At 35.1% G+C, this 20213-nt stretch overlaps 2 protein-coding genes across 2 annotated transcripts in view; both read left to right on the top strand.

Moving 5' to 3' along the window:
- Window positions 1-11647: 11647 nt before the first annotated feature.
- The window catches only part of LOC148940506 (E3 ubiquitin-protein ligase NRDP1-like), a 79629-nt gene continuing 71063 nt past the window's right edge, over window positions 11648-20213 (top strand). Inside the window, exon 1 of the mRNA XM_089105006.1 lies at window positions 11648-11848. Within this exon, the coding sequence (XP_088961132.1) occupies window positions 11759-11848 (90 nt within the window). The 5' untranslated portion in view covers window positions 11648-11758. The remainder of the gene's footprint in view (window positions 11849-20213) is intronic.
- The window catches only part of LOC148940507 (uncharacterized), a 24557-nt gene continuing 20903 nt past the window's right edge, over window positions 16560-20213 (top strand). The window contains exons 1-2 of the mRNA XM_089105519.1: window positions 16560-16654; window positions 18759-19114. Of these exons, the coding sequence (XP_088961645.1) occupies window positions 16560-16654; window positions 18759-19114 (451 nt within the window). The remainder of the gene's footprint in view (window positions 16655-18758; window positions 19115-20213) is intronic.

The raw sequence follows: 20213 nt of genomic DNA, 5'->3' as shown, positions 1-20213 counted from the left end.
AGCTATGTCCTGGGGGTAAATAAGGTTTGTATAGATAGCGTTGTCGTAGAAACTTCAAAAGGGGCTCATTCAATTGGGAATTGAGAGGGCTAGTGCACCTTTTAATAGTCGAAAGTGATTGGAGGGTAACTAACCCTCCTCTTGAGCCCACCATATCCCCAAACACATCCAATCAAAATTTTGAGATAGCCATCATGTTGATAGTAGTTGAAAGTTCTAGAAATTAGGTCTTTGAGGATGACAATTCCTCCACATCCCTCAGGGCTAATGTTGTAAGTTATGCCCTGGGGGCATATAATGTTTTTAATGTTTTTATAGAAAGCATTGTCGTAAAAATTAAAAAAAACTCATTCGATTGGAAATTCAAAGGGCTATTGCCCTTTTTAATAGTCGAAAGAATTCGGAAGGAGAATCCTCTCATGCCCATCATTTCCCCAAACATTTCCGATCAATATTTTGATACAGCCATTTTGTTGAACGTAGTTGAAAACTGTTGAAATTATGTCTTTGGGGATGACAATGCTCCCCCCCCCCCATAGCCCTCAGGACAAGGGTCGTAAGTTATTTTTGGGCATATAAGGTTTTTACAGGAAGTTTTATCGTAGAAGCTTCAAAAAGGGCTCATTTGATAAGAATTTGAGAAAACTAGTGCCTTTTTTATTAGTAGAAAGTGATCGAAGGGCAAATGTCCCCCCCCCATAATTTCCCCAAACACTTCCAAAGTTTTGATATAGCCATTTTGTTCAGCGTATCAGAACGATCTGGAAATTATGTTTTTGGGGATAACAAAACTCCCAGCCCTCAGGGTAAGGGTTGTAAGTTATGCCCTGGGGACATTATAAGGATTTTATAGAAAGCATGGTCATATAAGCTTTGGAGGGGGCTCATTGGATAGGTAATCAGACGCTCTAGTATTCTTTTTAAGAGTCAAAGGGATTGGAGGGCAGCCTCCCCCCCCCCCCCACTCACACACAAACACACGTCGTATTGTCCCGAAATGCATGTAATAAAATTTTGAGTGAGCTATTCTGTTCAAAATTGTCTAAATATCATATAACAAGGCCTTTGGTGTTGAAACAATTCTCAGAGATTAGGGATAAGGATTGTAAGCTATGTCCAGGGGATATTTAAGATTTTTATGTAAGGGATAGTTGTTTAACTTTAGAAGGGGCTCAGTCGTTCTCCCTGAAAAGACTATGTCAATATAAAACGAACAGAAATTTATTTAAAAAAAACTTTCTCAACAAAATAAGTTTTTTTTTAAGTAAAGAACTCCGTTAAACAAAAATGAACAAAAATAGAATCAAATAATCTACCAAGAATACAACTACCACAAATCAGTCATACTTACTTAAGAGTCATACTTACTCCCGCCATTTACCCGTGCCATTTAAACATTTGCCTCTCAATTGAATCCAATGAAACCCAAAACAAATAGAAATTAAAATAAATAAGATTCAAGCTCAAAACGAGCAGAAATTAATGTGAGTTGGGTTCTAAACGCCAAGCTTTCTAAAAGCCAAAATATAATTTGCACTTTACTGAAAAAAATTCTTTTAAATGTTTTCACTTTTCTAACTGTGAGAAATCAAAAATCAATTAACATTTTAAGGAATAAATATCGGCATATGTATATTAAACTGACAATGCAGATTTTCTTCAGTAAGTTCATTTAAATTTTTTCAGTAAGGTACAAATTATATTCTGGTCTGGCTTTTAGAAAGCTCTGGGTTTAGAGGCAAATGTTCAAATGGCACGGGTAAATGGCAGGAGTAAGCATGACTCTTAAGTAAGTACGAGTCATGCTTGCTCATAAGCTATAAAACTGCGGACCAAAGATGTTTGACAACTCAGGCACTTCTCACTTATTAGCCTATGAAAATTTGGTCGACACATCCTCTACCTTTTCTAAAAATTTTTAATCCTTTTAGTGCTGTCGCCAATTCTTTCTCACAAAACAAATCTTCCGTCACATCCAAGGTATCACAAACTTTTTCATTTTCCTCTATATCTTTTCCTGCAACTCTATTTCGGTGTAGCTAATTCTCAAAAGCTTCTGCCCATCTCTCTTTAACTCTTTCCTTATCGCTAATTGTGGCCCCGTTCCTATCTATAACTGAGCCAAGTCCGGATTGACTACTCCCTCTCAATTTGTTAACGTGCCAGTACAATATTTTACTATTATGCCGTCTAGCTGCATCTTCCTGATCCTCGGCAATCTTATCCATGGCCTCCACTTCACACCCCTTTAGTTCATATTTTAATGCTTTCTCCACTTTCTTTACATTCCTTTTGTTTTCATATGATCTGATATGATCTGATGTCACTCAGATAGTTCTTGTACAAGTCCTTTCTCCTTTCTATTAAACATAAAGCTTTTTCACTAATATTCTTGGCTGCAGTCTTAGCTTCTTCCCTAAGACACCTTCAGCAACTTCACAAATTATTTTTCTAAAATATTTCCAACCATCTTCCACATTATCAAGTTTTAAACTCTCAAGTATAGTGTTCAACTGTTCCTGGAAAGTTTCTCTCAAGTTCCCATCCTGGAGTCTACCAACATCATAACTACCCGGGAGGTAGACACCCTTCCGATATTTCAGCTTTAAATTAACCCTTGACACTACTAGATGGTGATCTTTACTTTTAACATCAATAAAGGCACTCCTATATACCCTAGTATCTTGTATTTATCCTGCCAGTCTTCGGTTTACTATAACAGAATTAATAAGGTTTGCTGTCTTACCATCACGTGAATACCATGTTAACTTATAAGCCATTTTAGGACCAAACACTGTATTGGTTATAACTAGATCGTTATACCTGCAAAATTGCAAAAGTCTGTATCCATTACTGTTTTCTTTTCTTACACCAAATTTATTTAGGCTATGATATCATCTATCCCTATTTCTACTGACCTGGGCGTTAAAATTTCCTAGTAAAAACATCATATTTCTACTTGGGACCCTGTCTATTTGCTACTGTAACTGCAAGTAAAATTCATCTGAGTCACTAGTATCTCCGTCAGTCGGTTTTATAGGGAAATACACTACTATAATTGATACCCTAAAATTTTTAGTCATAAAATGAACAATTACTATTCTATTATTAATACCTTCCCAGCCTAAACAGACTTAGCAGCTTCCTTATTCATCATGAACCCTACTCCCTGTCTATGTACCCCATCCTTCCTGCCTCAATAAACAAATTTTAAATCACCTAATTTAATGCTTCCTACCCCTGGGTTATGAGCTTCTGAAACTCCTAATAAGTCCAGTTCGAATCATCTGAATTCGTCAGTCAAAATGTCGATACGATGGTCATTTTTTAATGCCGTAACATTCCAAGTTCCAATTTTCATGTCCTTTAAATGTCCTTGAAATTACTTTATTAACCATTTTCATTAGTTTACAACAGATTGAGGCTTTCAATATATAAATAAATAAAAAACTATAAAGTAAAGTTTATTCAGGAAAAATTAAAAATTTATTGAGGCAAAAGTTAGGAAAATCAATCACATGAAAACAAAACAAAAATTACTAGTCTTTTGAAGGAGCCAAACGAGTGGCATTCTCGAGCCGAATGGGGAAGGGGGTTCCATGTCAAATGACACGCAACAAAAGGATTAAAATCGGGTCTTATTGTTGGTGTATGTAGAATTTGGATATTTAGAGAACTAGGGAGCTAATAATTTGACCGATCAGATACAAAAGAAGACATAAATCTAAGGACCTAGGAATATCTCTATGGAGCTTTTATTTTTATGACAGACAAATGTGCTCTTACCTTAAGAGGAATTCTCCAAGGTTGTCTAGTGCCTTCAAGTACAAAAGCCTTTTCTGGGCCAAGTATCTATATTTTGGACTATTTTACCTTTTTTTATTTCTGATAAATTTTATTACGTGCTGTTGTTTTTCGTCCTATACACAGTCTAAAAAGGGTATGAAAGTTTTATTTATTGTTGAAACTTTGGACATCTTGAAAATGATTTCAGACTGGGAGAACTTATCTTTGTTGTCATCAAAATTGTTTTCATCAAAAACTGGATTTGTGATTTTTTTACTTTATTTATCATAAAAGGTTGTAAATTATCGGAAATTATTCTTAAGAACCCAAATAGGGATTGTCCTGATCGGAGTTCTCGCTGTCCGTTTCTGAATCTCTTTTATCGTTTAATTCCGGTGTAGATTATAATCAAAATTAAAAGGGCATGTAATAATCATAATTAAATGGGCACGTATATCTTAAATAAGTGTATATTTGACACGTTTATTTTCAATGTATTTTCTGGCATAGTTATGTCATGGTTGTTATGTCGCAGGAACTGGGAATAATAGTTATCACTAATGTACGTGTATATCATATTTCCTTTTTTTATAAATTGCCTTTTTATTCACTGTAGATATATCTTATTTTATTTTTATTTTTGGGGAGAAAAATTTCATATTTTCATATATGGAATTATTTCCATATTTAATGTATATATTAAATATATTTCAATATATCTCCATGTTTCATATTTGAAAATATATTTTTTTTTTGCAAATGACCTTTTTTCACTGTGAATACATCTTACCTTATTATGTTTCTCTTTTTGGGGAGAAAAACATCATATTTCCATGTTTCCATATATGGAAATATTTCTATATTTAATATTAATATATATATATATATATATATATATATATATATATATATATATATATATATATATATATATATATATATATATATATATATATATATATATATATATATATATATATATATATATATATATATATATATATATATATATATATATATATATATATATATATATATAAGTAGAGTAGAATATTTTTATTTATAACACGTACATAAATAAATGTCACAAAACAGCGCACATGCCTGGTGTCATACTTTAGCGCTGAAAATATTGCCAACGAAAATACACAGCCATTTTCTAACTAAATTTTACAACAACGCAAAAGAAAATCATAATGAACAAAATGCTTAGCATGTCATAAGATATTTCTTCACCAGTCTTAGAAAATGTCGCTTGTTGCTGCATTCTCGAACTTATGCAGGAATTGAGTTCCAGATTTTAGGGCCAATGTGACGGATGCTGAATCCCGCTCTCGATGTCGGGCGAATTTCGCACGAAAAGTCTGAACGATGCGTAGTAGGATAATTATGAAATTGAGAATTAGTTGAGAAAATGCCGGAGAAATTTACAGGTAAATTACTATATTGATAATCATGACGAATAATAGAGATAGAAATTAAATGAAGTTGGTACAAAGAGAAAATTCCTGAAGTCCCATATAGGTGTCTAACTGAAGTACTGCAATCAACATTAATAAGAATCCTCATTGCTTTATTCTGAAGTATTTGAAGAGATTTGAAAACAGACGGAAAGGTAGATGCCCAAACCTAAATGCAATAGAGAAAATATGGGTGGACAAAAGAATAATAAATATATTTTAGAACAGCTTTAGGAAAAAAGTGACAAAGACGAGATAGCATGCCAATATTTCGGGAAATTTTTAACGACAGTGTTTTTACATAATTATGAAACGAAAAATTTTCATCTAAAATAATCCCAAGATATTTGAACTGATCAACCCGTCTTAATTCAAGACTATTCAAAAAAAGAGAGAAGGTATCTGACACTACTGATCCAGTTCGCGAAAATAACATACCCTGGTATTTTTTTTCATTAAGAGCTAGTAAATTCCTTGAATACCAATCAGATACAGTTTGTAACGTACTTTCGAGGTTCTGGAAAAGAACTGATAGGTCCTGGTGAGAAGCAAAAATTACTACATCATCAGCAAACATTATAATTTGACAGAGGCAAAACTTCTGGCAAGTCATTTATAAAAAGAATAAATAGAATAGGCCCAAGAACAGAGCCCTGAGGCACTCCGTAATTAATTGGAAAAGTTTCGGAACGGAGATCACGAGATTTATCAACACAATCTAGTCGTCTCCCAGAAAGGTCAGATGAAAAAAATTTAACAGCTTGTGTTGAAAACCCATAAGACTTTAGTTTAAAAAGAAGCAACGAATGATTTACGGTGTCAAACTCCTTTGCGACATCAAGAAAAATCGCCAACACTTGTTGACCATCATCTAGTGAATCATTAATATTTAGTAAAAGCTCATGAATTGCCAGTTCAGTTGACTTGCCAAAAAACCGGTTTTAGCGTATCTGTTGACTTGCCAGCTGATCTTGGGAAACGACGCAAATAACTTTTATCACTTGGTTATAAGCTAAGAAATTCAAAAGTAGCGAGTCAGAAAATAGCGGAAACGCGTCTGATCCAAAATGGGATCAAGCTTTGGTTAGAAACCAAGAAATCAAAGACGGCTCAGTGGATGAAGTTTCCAGACGAATGCTATGATCCGCTCAAGCTTCCCCGTGCTGGCTCGGACAATGCGAATGATTCTGATTTGGACGCTTAGAATTTTCTTTTTTTTGTTAATATTTCTTGAGGTTTGTGGGGCAGCTATAATACTGAAGTAATTAGGAGTGAATATTGGTAAAATTAGAGTAGTAATTAAATTTACTACTCTTTTACTACTTTTTAAATTTAAGTATTGATGAAAAAATTAAATTTAAAAAGTATTATAACTGCGCCATGAGAGAGTGTTTATGTGTAATTTGCCGCTTGCATATTCTTGATTTCTGTTTATCCAATGAGATGTTTTTCCTTTTCGTGTGTTCTTGTTTTGTTTTTCTTTTCCAGAGTTATAAGAAAAGTACGGGTTTACAAACTTCAGAGTGGTCTACTGTTCTTCTTAAAGGTACAGCCATTGTCTCTCTTCAGTATGTTGGCAAGTAATGAATTCCTGTTCTATTCCTCCCGGGGGTGCCTCCTCGTCAACAAGCCAAAGTAATGCTAGATTAGTAGAGCTGGAAGAAAATTTTTTGGATTTAGAAAATATTTTTGATTTAGAAATTAATAATGAATCAGATACCCCGTTATTTGATAAAAGTATATTTCCTAGAAGCCGTTATGAAGAAGTGTGTAATTTAAGTATGGGACGCTCTGACTCTCAGTTCACTGTTCTTCAACTGAACTGTCAAGGGTTATGCTGATCGGTCGCGGATATAACGAATCTTTGTCAACAGTTGCAGCCAGATGTAGTCGGACATTGCGAAACCTTTTTAACAAGACAAACAGATACCCTTCTGAAAATACCTGGATATACTTCCCGTTTATTGCACAGAACAGCATTGAAGAGAGGAGGTTTAGCTATTTACACACGGCAAGAGTACTCGGTATGCATTAACAAAGAATTAACCCGGAATATAGAAGGAATTTATGAATCACTTTTCCTGGAAATATGTTTACCTTCACAGAAGAAATTAACAGATGGAGAAGTATACTGCCCACCAGCATGATATGTTTCTTCATTCTTGGAAAACTCAAGCCAAATATTCGATCATCTAGAGAAACAAGGGAATGAAGCTATCTTAATGGGGGACTTCAGCATCAATCTCACTCTTCCTTTATCTTCCGGGGCAACATATCTGCTTAGTATGATGTTTGCTTCAAATATGTACCCCTCGACGACGATTCCAACTCGAGTAACTGCCACTTCCCACTCACCGATTTACAAAATTTTTTTTACTCTGCCTCCAACATCAGCCTCAGTTCTGCTATCCGACACTTCAGATCACTTCCCTCTGCTTACAAATTTCAAAATACAGCATAAATATCCAAAGCCTAATGCTTCAATTAAGCAGGGGTTCACTACCTGGAAACTGAATGACGAGAACTTGAAAACTCTTAATCAAAATCTGGAGAGCACATCCTGGGAAAGTGTTATGAATACAGATGATGTTAATTCAGGTTTGAGGAATTTCATAACATTTTCATGAGAATATATACAGATTACTGTTGTGAAAAGCGTTCAAGGAAGACGGGACGGAAAAATCAACCCATAAGCTCTTGGATTAGTCATAGACTGCTCCAGCGCAGTAACAGGAAAAATAAACTGTGGATGGATTACACATATGACCCATGCATTGCAACGCTGGAGAACTATTAAAAATATAAAAAATGTCTTCGATCAGTTTTACGTAAAGCTAAACGAGATTATTTTAGTGGGAAAATTATTTTAGCTGAAAGTGGCAAAATTCTCGGAAAATATGGAAGGTTGTTAACTCTATACTGCGTCCCTGTAGCCCCCCGCCTGAGCTTCCATCTAATTTATCTGTAAATGGGGAGACAGTAACAAGACCAGATAACGTTGCAAATGCACTGGGAACATTTTTTGCAGAAGTGGGCAGAAAAACAGCAGATTCTGTTGGGAATTCCGCGAAGAGTTTTAAAGATTACCTTGGCCCGGCATGCACTAAGTCCATGGCAATAGCACCTGTCTCTCCATCTGAAATTCTGCTAATTTTACTAAATCTAAGAGGTAATTTGGCTTCTGGGTTCAACCGAGTACATACAAAAGTGTTGAAAGCAGTTGCCCCTTCAATCATAGAGCCCCTTACTTACCTCATAAATTTGTCTCTGCACAAGGGTACTTTCCCAGAACTGCTAAAGAAAGCTAGAATAACTGCACTGCACAAAGGGGGTTCTCGAATTGACCCGGCTAATTACAGACCTATTTGTATCCTCTCATTTTTTTCAAAAGTTTTTGAAAAACCTATGCAACAGCAGCTACTCCAGTTTCTGGAGAAGAAAGGGTTTCCTAATAATCGCCAGTTTGGGTTCAGACCAGGGCACTAACGGCACTAACGGCTCTACACAGGATGCACTAACGGCGTTAGGTTTATGGATAAACAAAGCTTTGGATTCTGGTCTACTACCTGCAGCGGTTCTGCTTGACATCAGGAAAGCATTTGATAGCATGTACCATTCAATTCTCCTCGGGAAGCTGGAACATATTGAAATAAGAGGTGAAGCTCTGGATTGGTTCAGATCATATCTGAGGGACCGCAGGATTTATTTGGGAGAAGATCCTGGAAACGATGTGCTCGTTAACTGCGGTGTCCCCCAGGGCTCAACATTAGGACCATTACTTTTCCTGATCCATGTTAACGATCTGAGTCGAGTACTGAACCCGGCAGGAACAAATCTTCACTGCTGTAACTTGTGCCAGGATGAAAACTCCCTCCAGTCCAAAGGTGAAGATGATGAGCTCGTGGCCTTTGCCGATGACACCACGCTTGGTTGCTGTGAAACGGATAATACAACACTCATGTCTAAACTGAGGGAGGTTCTGGAGGGGACGTATCTCTGGATGGATGCTAACTGACTTGTTATTAATGTTGAGAAATCTTGCGTTCTATTTTTTTCCCGGGCTGGAAGTGTCCATCCGGAGTTATGTGGTATCCAGAGGTGTGATTAGTCGGCCAGAAAAGCATTTTTCAAAATACCTGGGAATCCTCCTCGATGAGAACCTATCATTCGTGCATCATATTCAAGCAGTAGAGTTCAAGCTATCTTGGAATTTTGGAATAATAAAAAAACTGAATAGCGCTTCGCCGCAGAAAACGCTGGTCCTCCTTTACAACGCTCTTATATAACCCCATTTACTGTATTGTGCAATGATCTGGCAATCAACTTTTAAATCCCAACTTTTAAAACTGAATTCGATTCATCAACGATGCCTGATATTAATTGGAAAAAATGAAGAGTACTTGTCATTAGGGTCCCTGCATCAATTATCATGCTTGACTTTTGTGTTCAAGTTTTTAGCTAGAGAGCTGCCATCTGTGTTTAAAAGATTATTTTGACCTATTTCAGACCAGCATAATTTGCATATTCGATCATCATCAAACCTGCAAATACCCCTCACCCCGACCGTGCGATCAGATTTCGCTCCTAACGTAGCTTGTGCACAAATATGGAACCTGATTCCAGAAGAGCTGAGAGGTAGGAGCTCCCTCGCATCATTTAAAAAAAGAGTAAAAAATCATTTAATAGCATTACAAAAGAATAGTTAATAAAAAAAAAAAAAAAAATAGAATTAAATGTAAGTAGTAAACTTAATATACAAATGTATGATTTTTAAATATGACGGGGTGGTTTCCCCTGAAGGTAAGGAACGGGGAGGTAATAGTTTTAGTTATTTTCAAAATGAGAGGTATGGTTTTGTCTGAGATTAGTAGCGGTGACCATTCTGCGTATTTTGTTAAATTGTAATGATTTTGGTTCTCGGCGTCCAGGAATGGACTGAGTATTTTGATTATGTGTGCTGGGCAGATGTCTCTGAGTATGAGGTCAGCCTCACTAGTGAGCGCATATGCAGCTAAGAAGTTGCCAAATGGAATTGAGATTTTTATTCGTGACGTAGTTGTATATGTGGCAAATAGCCCAAAAATGCAGGATGATTATTAATCTAACAAGATTTCTGTCATGTGGAAAACCATAAGCTTTTGCAGACTTCAAGTACGCGATGGCTCACCCTTGAAGCTTTTGTTGAAGTGGATCCTTGAGCAGTGGAATCTGCTGCTTTTATTCTTTACCAACCATGGAGAAGTTGACTGCGCTGGAGATAGAGGAGCCAAAGAAAAGGCTAATAAAATTCTTGCTTTTATGCGTGATCTGTGAAAGTTACTCAGTATTTTCTTTCACTTGCCTTACAAAATATTAATGCACTAAACAAAGAGTTTCAAGATGAGGGAACACGGATTCACAGGCTTTGAAAAGTTTGCGACAGACCTATCTGTTGCTCCTCAAGTGCTTTGTCAAAAAGGAAGAAATAGGGCGCGTACAAGACCCATTTAAAGTTCGGTTGAGCCCAGCTCATTTTTCTTGCCCTTGATAGCATAAAGTTGGGACCAAATGAACTGTGACTCATGAGAAGCCTGCAAAACACTGGCCTCTTGAGTGCTTAGCAGGTTCACTCATCCAGATAAGCTGTCTGATTTTTTTGGAATTGTACTCACAAATGAGCAAACGAATTGACTACAATGACCTAACGTTGGAAAATCTGAAATGATTAAGTCCAAATGTTGCCTCATCTGGAGATTTGGACACTCTTGTACCTCTTTTTCAACGGTTTCCAAATTTGTTGGGTGACACCGAGGCATAAAGTGATAAAATGCAAATAAAAATGCAGAAAAACACGCAATTTTGTTTGCTGTTTTGAAGGATGATAAATCCGTTTTGTTTCTGCTTCCATTTTTTTTTTCGCTGTGCTAGGGTACGGTACTTGACTTGACTACAGTGAAGTCAGCTATAGTTCACGACTAGTTACTTGGAGCTCTTATATTCCTTTTAAAACGTTTGGATAAAGTGGAGACGAAACTTTAACTAAACATTGGATGCAGTCAAATATAGTTCAGTCAATGACCCAGGCGATGAAAATAAATACCTGCAAATTTCAAGCAGATCATTAAATTTTAAGCTAAAAAAAATAATGATAATCCTTATCTAACTTATTATTTAGAGATTGATTTCCTAACTTTATTTTAAATACATTTGAATAATTTAAAGATAATATGTTTATCGATTGAAGGATAACTGGTAATTGTGTGTAAATGGCGTAAGAATGGTCAGACAGTGAAAGTGGTTTTTGAATTGCACACGCTTTTAACAACTTGCACTCTTTCTGGCCTTGATTTTCACTCTTTTTGACATTGGCAGTCGGCAACCCTGTTCGAAAGTGGAGAACACAAACTACAAACCTTGTTTAATTCCGTTAACAAAAGAAAGGAATAAAGGAAAGTGTTGTTCAGTTGTTGTGATTGATGTGAAGCTTTCAATTTAAATTTATCTGAATTGATCCGTACAAGGTAGCATTTGAAATGGGAATAGATACAGCAAGATTTTGTGGAGACATTGATGAAGGTCTCCTTCGGCCTATATGCTCATTTGTTTTAGAAGAACCTGTCCAGGTTTGTAGGTTATACACAACCAACTTAAAACAGCGTTCACAACAGTGTCTAGCTAGAATCCCATGTCTAGGCAACAGCCATTCACAAGTAAAATTCGGTACTTAGCTAAAACTACAAATTTAGTTTCAAATAGTAATTTCTTGCCAATCAAGAGAGCTTACACAGGCAAAACTTTCAAAATTGTAATCCCTATTTTTACTGTCACAAGATAATGCATGAGATAAGCAAAACAATTGCCTTAGTGTGCTTCAATATTTGGTAAATTTTTTGTTGTTCATATTATTGACTTATGAATTAGGGGAACATGCCACTCAATGCCTTTTTTTATGCTCTACAAATATAATAGGCTAATCATTTTTGTCAGAAATGGATTTTACCCCCACCCATATATATACCAATTCAGGGTATATATTTGCATGTTAGGGGTGGGGGGGAAGTTTAAACTTAACCTCTCATTCACATCAGAAATAAAATTTGGTAGGCTAGGCCTAAATATATACCAAATCATATTATTGAGTTAGGAATAAAATGAATACACCATTTGATGCCTTTTTTTATGCTGATTACAAATAGCCTATAAAAACCATTTCTATTGGAAATGATTTTCAGCCCCCCCCCCTCCTAACCTAACCCCCACCCCATATGTGCAAATATATATCCTGAATTGACATATATAGGGGGAGGGACTAAAATTCATTTCTGATAGAAATGGTTGTTATATTTGTAATCAGCATAAAAAAGGCATCAAATGGTATATTCACTTTATTTGAAACTCAACAATATGATTTGGTAGGCTGTATAATTATGCCTAGTGAATAAAGTAAACATACCACTCAATGCCTTTTTTCTGCTCTTTCCAAATATAATAATCAGTTTTGTCAGAAATGAATTTTGGTAAATTTCTACCAAGTCATATTATTGAGTTAGGAATAAAGTGAATACACCATTTGATACCTTTTTTTATGCTGATTACGAATATAATAATCATTTCTATCGGAAATGAATTTCAGCCCCCCCCCCTCTATATGTGCCAATTCAGGGTTAGGTTGTAGAAATATATACCCTGAATTGGCATATATAAGGGGGGGCTAAAATTAATTTCCAATAGAAATGATTGTTTTATTTGTAAGCAGCATAAAAAAAGGCATTGAATGGTATATTCACTTTATTTGAAACTCAATAATATGATTTGGTAAAAATTTACTGTATTAGGCTCCCATTTTATTTTTGATTTGGTAAAAAGGTACTGTTATATTAACCAGACTCTTTTATATAGCACTCTTTTATATTAGGTTAATGCTAATAAAATAGGATGAATATAAAATAGTTTAGAAACAAATATCATATATTAAATAAGTAACCTAACCTAGGTACCTTTATCTAAACCCCCCCCCCCCCCAAACCCAAAAAACAACAATTAAAATACAGTTATTGTCTTTGTTTATATCCCAGAAGGCATTGTAAACCTGTTTTCTTCATGCATCTCAGTCTATTTTGTGACTGGTATGCATTGTTGAAGATAAAAGAGTCCAGTTAATAGAACACACCATAGAACCTCTCCTATGGCGTGTCACTGGGCCCTAACACAGTGACAAATTTTTTGCCATCATTGACCCGGAGCACAACAGATCCAGTATGGACCTTAATTTGCTCTGAAGTGCAAATTAAGGTAACAGTACCAGTAAAAATTTACAATTATTGCCTATGATAAAGAGATATGTTAAGAAAACAATTCTTACTTTAAAATCTGTAAAATGATCCTTGTTAACAAATTATCCAAGGGAGAACCTTTATTGTCAAATCTTTCCTCTCTTATCCTTTTTTTCCAACTTAATGCAAGTCTACTTACTCCTGCCATTTATCTGTGCAGCCATTTAAACATTTGCCTCTCTATTAATTGGACTATCTGTCTTGGCTTTTTCTACAATTAGCCATGTCTTGATGCCTACTTCAAAATACTTGATTTTCAATTCACATTTTTTCATTTTCAAATAATCTGTATATATAATTGAACACCATCAGTGTCATCTAATAATTTCTTACAAAAAAACATATTAATAGACAAATACCGATAAATTAGGTTAGGTTTTGTTAGATTAGTTATATGACATTGGGTTTTTGTTTATAAACAATTATCAAGACTTAGAGGATAGACAAAAATATTTAGAAATGTTATAGAAAAACTGGAAATACAAGGAAAATAGTAAAGATATTGGTTCTCCCCCTTCAAAATATGTTAACTAGGATTGTTATTATTATTAATATCAAAATATGTCAAGTTGCCAAGTGCCATATCATTCACTTTGGCAAACAGAATCCATGCTGCTCTTATTTTTTTAGGCCACCCACTCTCTTCTGTAAATAATGAGCAAGATCTTGGTGTCAATATTGACAATGAATTAAATTCAGCACACATGCTAAGAGGTCTGTGGCTGGGGCTAGTTCAACCTTGGGTTTGATTAAGTGTACCATCTCCACTTGTTCTTCTAAAGTCATCAGTCTTCTTTATAAGGGACTTGTGTGTCCTAAGCTTGAATTTGGAATGTCACTTGCCTCTTCATATTTTAAAAAGGTTATAAAAGTTCTTGAAGTGATATCTGGCATACAAGAGCTTTCCTATCCTGTAAGACTATCAAAGTTGAACCTCCCTACACTTGTATACAGAAGAAATAGAGGGGATGCCATTTCAGCCTTTAAGTTATTGAGGGCTAACATTCTCCTAGCATTATTCCCTATTGTTAGTACCAATTCAAGAACTAGAGATCATCAACTGAAACTCGTCAAGCAGTCTACAACATCTAGAGTCCATACTCAATTCTTCTCAACATGTATTGTCAACAGTTGGAACAAATTATCTAACAAAACTGTTACTGCTGAATCCATTGATGTTTTTAAATGAAGGCTAGATCCTGAGTAAGCAGCAATGTCAAAGGTTACCCATATGGATGTAAGGCTAAACAACTTAATTTAGTAAATGAGAAGAATTGATTATTAATTTGACCAAAGGACAAAAATATGCTTAAATTATCATGTTTGAAAATACTAGAGAACACTTAAGTTATAATGCCATGCCAAAACATTATTCTGCTTCTAATAAATCACTGTAACATCTAGGGGGGCCCATATCTGTTTAGAAGAGGGGTCCATATCTGGATAGTCAAAGAACATGGGATGTGTAATATTTTTTCTCTGCATTATTGGAGGGGGGGCAACTGCCCCCTCCCTTTGCCACCCCCAAACAAAACCCCTTTCTCTGTATAATTAATATCTTTATATTTAAGGCTCCAAAATGTGAACCTGCGTTTTGTAATACCTGCATTATTGAGGGGTTGACATCAGACCATACTTGTCCTATAGACAAAACCAGTTTAACTATTTATGCTCTGAAGCCTGCTCCAATGATCCTGAGGAATTGTCTTTCTATGTATTTATTTATTTCAATATATTGCAAATATGTATAAACTGATTTTTAAAAGACTTCAGACAGGATGGGTTTTGTAAAGTTTTTATTCTTTTTACCTTTATTTAGTTTATTAAAGTTTATAAAAAGTTTTTTTTTTTTGTTCTTCCAACCATTCTTTAAAAAGTGTAAAGGAATAGAAATTCCCAATCAGTTCTTCTGGATGATTTGTTTAGATCAACTTGTTTTGCAAAATCTTGACTGGATTCCTGTGAAAATAGGCTTTTTCTCTGTATACACTATTTCTAAAATTTGCTTTAGGAAGTTTTTGTGCAGATATACTGTTTTGCACCATAAGAAATATAATAAGACACTTTGACCACTCAATTTTCTTCTGATATTGATTATATCCTATAAATGAATAGAATGGGACATAAACCACTTTAACAAGGCGTGAAACAAAGTCACACTCAGGTATTTCTAGCTAAAATTGTCTTCTACTTGGGGATATTATAGAAATCAGTTTTTTGACAATGTTGGATTTCTTATCAGAGCTATGAATATAGCACTGATTTTTCTAGGTGGTAAGGGGGAAATCAATCTGAATTTTTGTCTTAAGAGAAGTCACAGTCTGTATTGGGATTGTCAAGTCTGTCTTAACCCACACACTCAGTACCATATGAATTGTAGTGATGGGTCTTGCAAAGATATTTCCAGCAGCCACGTAGAGAGAGATCTTGGTGTTCTGGTAGATGACGAGTTGAATTGCCAGTTCATGCACATGCAACTATTGCAAAGGCTAATCAGACACTTCGCTTAATCAAAAGAATGTTTACTAGCAGATCTCAAAATGTTGTTACTAAGCTGTATTAGTCTAGTTCAACCAAGGCTAGAATTTGGAATGTGTGTTGAATACCCAATCAACAAGACTGACCAAGCAGCTATGGAATCAGTCCAGAAGAGGGCAACAAAATGTATTAAAGGCCTCTGTGATGTTCCATATCCACCCTGTCTGTACAAGCTCAGAATACCATCTCTAACATATAGATGCAAACAAGGTGATGTGATACCAGCATACAAGCTTCTAAATGCTGAGGATACAATTCCTAACCTTTTCCAATTGAACAATTTAAAGAGAACTCATGGTCACCCTCATCAGCTTTTCTGTAAACAAGCAAATACCAGACTAAGGAACATATTTTTTTCAAATAAAGTTGTCAGCTTGTGGAATTCCCTCAGTGACAAAAACAGTGACATCTACCAGCATTGAGGCGTTCAAGTCATCAGTGGATAGGGGTGGCTCTATAAACTATGGAGCACTGCTTGGGACCCCACAGAGGTCCAACTATCTTCACTGAAGCTTGGGGACACAGGATTCATCCTATTGCTTACAAGTGCAATTTAAGGTATTAATTCTTACTGATTTTGTTTCTTTTCAAAGTGACCTTCAACTATGTCATGTAGGTCACACGGAAAGTTCTAAGTTCTGAGTTGATTTTCAATCTCTGAAATCTTTGCTTGCCATTTCTTGGCAAGTTGTGTTTGGTTTAGAGGGAGCCACAACTGACTTAAATTCCTCTAAGTCATAAGTGGCTTCTTGGCATCATTTTACTCTCAATATTTCCTTGGACTCTGTCAGCAATCATCTGTGTATATCCTTTAATCAAGTAGTAAAGTGTCACTAACTGAAGATCTTTAGCTCCATTGTTCACAACAAATTCAAGAACATTGATCAGTGCATAGTTGTCATAGGGCCCTATTTTATGGTGATGCCTCTACATAGAACACTTATTCTGGGGGAACTTTAAGTAAATTGATTAAACTTTACTTGAAAATGCAGTCTTTTCTATGGTCCTCCAAATACATTTGTTTGGAGCCTTTGATTGGTCTGTCAGATACCCTTTTTGGGCTACTGATTGTTTTGGAGCCTTTTGATTGGTCCATCAGATACATTGTTTTGGATTTATAAGTCATGTGAAACAGTAGATAAGCTGTAAGATTGAACTGCCAATCTTAGAAACCGTAGGGGATACAGCAATATACCAATATGTATACTTCACATATACCAATTGATTCAGCACAAAAAATTACATAGCAAGCCACCATTAACTCAAAATCGAGAGAGGGTGCAGATACTCAATTGATACAAAAGCAATTTAAACAAAATTGTTTAAATCTATCTATATAAACTGATTAATTCCATCATTCTTGTTTGATTTGTAGTGGATGTTTACGTGCTTGTGCATTGTTGTGCTTTTCAATATTATAAAACATGTATATAGATAATGAATACATGATCTGAAATCAAGATGATAATTGTGTGTGTTCAAGCTTTAATTGTGAAATTGTGGCAATCTTTCTTTAATTGAAAAAAGATGAATTTTCTCTTAGAAACAGAAAAGCCTTAAAGTAGCTTTCAAAATGATAAGACTAATTTGTAGTCTCTCACCATCCTTGAACATTCATGATGTTGATAACTATTAGCATATACATAAAATTATCAACAAGAGGCTGGTTTGTTCTTTCATGCTTTAATTTACAGGTTGATGTAAAAAGAAAAGAAAAAAAAAGGTTCAGCATTGCAAGTTTTTTATTGCTTTTAACTAAAACTTAAGTGAAGTTTTTATTCCTGAATCAAATTTTAGTCATATTTTTTTATTTGGCAGATTTCTTCAAAACTTTTTTTGTAGTTTTTGCCTACTAAGGGGGTTTGGAGGGGAGGTTTAAAAGAGGGGTATTGTAGACCTTCAGACAAAGTGTTTTTAGTCCTAGCTTTATGATGGTAGCCTACCCTTGTCGCAATTCCCAGTCTTTCAACTCCAGTAATGGAACCAAAAAGTTCATTTTTAGTGATTTATGGTGCTTTGCAATAGTATTATTAAGAAGACCTTACAAAAAAAGCATGCAGATTTGATCAATGGCTTTAAGTGAGCAATTCAACATCTCCATATGAGATTGAGGTAGCTTGCTCGCCCTGGCAGAAAGAAAAGAATAAAAAAACGAACCCATCACTGCAAAAAAGAAGAATTTTCTGTCTTTTCATGATTCAGTTCCAAAACAGAGTTTTTGACATTGGGGATTCCAATCGTGTTCTTTTGATTTGGATCTGCCACCAGTTTGAAGGGATTTGAGCTCTTTTTAGAATTTCTGAAAATTTGCTTCTACAATGAACTTTTACTGTTTGAGTGAACATGTTTAATACTTTGCATTCCTTTGTAGCTTTAAACCAAACAAATTCTCATTTAGCAGTTATTTTAAAAATATGATTTGGAACTTTTGGCTTTATGGAAAGTAGTTCGCTCTTTACAGATTGCAGCCATTGTTGCAACTATGATCTAGTAATATATAGGGCATGCAAAGCCAGAACAGTAAGGGAAGATTTTTCAATTACTATAACAGTCATAGATGGCTCTCAAAGTTAGAAAATGTTTTTATTGCTCTAAGCTAGTTAAACGAGGCTATCCTGTGTAATATCATTAAAATTTTCACTAGATATTTCTTTTTATGCAGATTAACCTTGAGCTGTAGCAACCAGACACATGGATGCCCTGCCATATTGACATTGGAAAGACTTGCAGCACATAATCTAGAATGCCGCTTGAGCCCCAAGAGACTTGTTACTTGCCAATCAGGATGTGGAACTTCTATACCCTTTGAGGAACTACAAAAGAATAATTGCTTTCAAAGTTTGAAATTTGAAATAGAATCAAAATTGGCAATAGTTCAAAAAGAAAATGAAGAAAAAATTTCCAAGATGCAGTCAGAATTGGACATGTTTAAAGCAGAAGTTGATGCATTAAAAAAAAGAAACCCAGAGAAGCAGTCAACAAGTTCAGATTCACAGCTGTTACCAACAGCTGGACAAAGTCAGGCAGTAAATCAGGTAAATCTTTATTGCTCAGTGGTGTAAATTCATAGAAATTTGGAGGGGAGACAAATATGTTTTTTTTTAACTTGAGTAATATTTTCCATAGTTATTATGAGAAATGAAACAACAACAAAATGCACAAGTGGAACAAATTTGTGTATTATTACTGACTAAAGCAAGTTACAGCATGGTAAGGTCAGAGTATAACTACAAAAGTCATTGCCACTGTTTAATAAAACATTTTGATAAAACAAAAATGTGATGAAGCTATTTGGCCACCCACTGGGATGGATTCTTTTTTTGGGATCTGGCTGTCCCAGTGAGCAAGAACCTTGAGCGATGGAAACAGCTAAGTTCCCCCTTGACAAAGTTGGTAAAATAACACTTGAAAATTTGTAAACAGATGGAATTTCTAAAGCAACATTTATTTTGGAAAGGTTTTCTTATGGCTGATTTTGATTTCCTACGGACTTCGGCCCCGTTTTGTATTGACTGACCTCACTGATTGCACATTCCCTCTTTGTTTCTCTTTCCCTCTTTACCATATGATTTATTTTATAGTTAGTCCTTTTTTAGACCTTACAACAACAATTTTTTCCTGCTCATTTTAGGACGTTTCTTTTAGAATATTCGGAATCAGCGCGTCTTTTCGGTCAGGAATTGTATTTTTTTTATTTTTTTTTTGGTCAAATTTGGTAGAAAAAAGTGTTTGGTTGTAAAAGAGTTAAAGAAGGATTTCTTGTAAAGTAGGATAATCAAAATGAAAAAAACTGAAAAAAAAATCTGCAAAATGTTGTTTATAGCCTATGACTATGACGAAGAATAATGGGGAAGGGGAAAGGGTGACTTGGAGGGAGTTAAACTGGAAGTGAATCCTTTGCACTTTCAGTTGTTTTCAAAGTTTTGTCCAATGGATAAAAATTGCTTGAATGTAATGGAATCTACCAATTTCTGGTTTAGTAGAGGGAACAACCGCGCCGTTATCAAACAAAACCTATGTTATGATTGCAATAAAATTAATTTTCATTCAATACAAGAAGAAGAGCAATAAATTATAAGTGATAAGCAATAAAAAAAGTTATAGCAAAGACTGATTA

Source organism: Artemia sp. Qi Xiang Cuo, chromosome 19, assembly GCF_049724085.1.
Source record: "Artemia sp. Qi Xiang Cuo chromosome 19, ASM4972408v1, whole genome shotgun sequence".
NCBI lineage: Eukaryota > Metazoa > Arthropoda > Branchiopoda > Anostraca > Artemiidae > Artemia > Artemia sp. Qi Xiang Cuo.
This window is presented reverse-complemented; position numbering and strand designations above follow the sequence as displayed.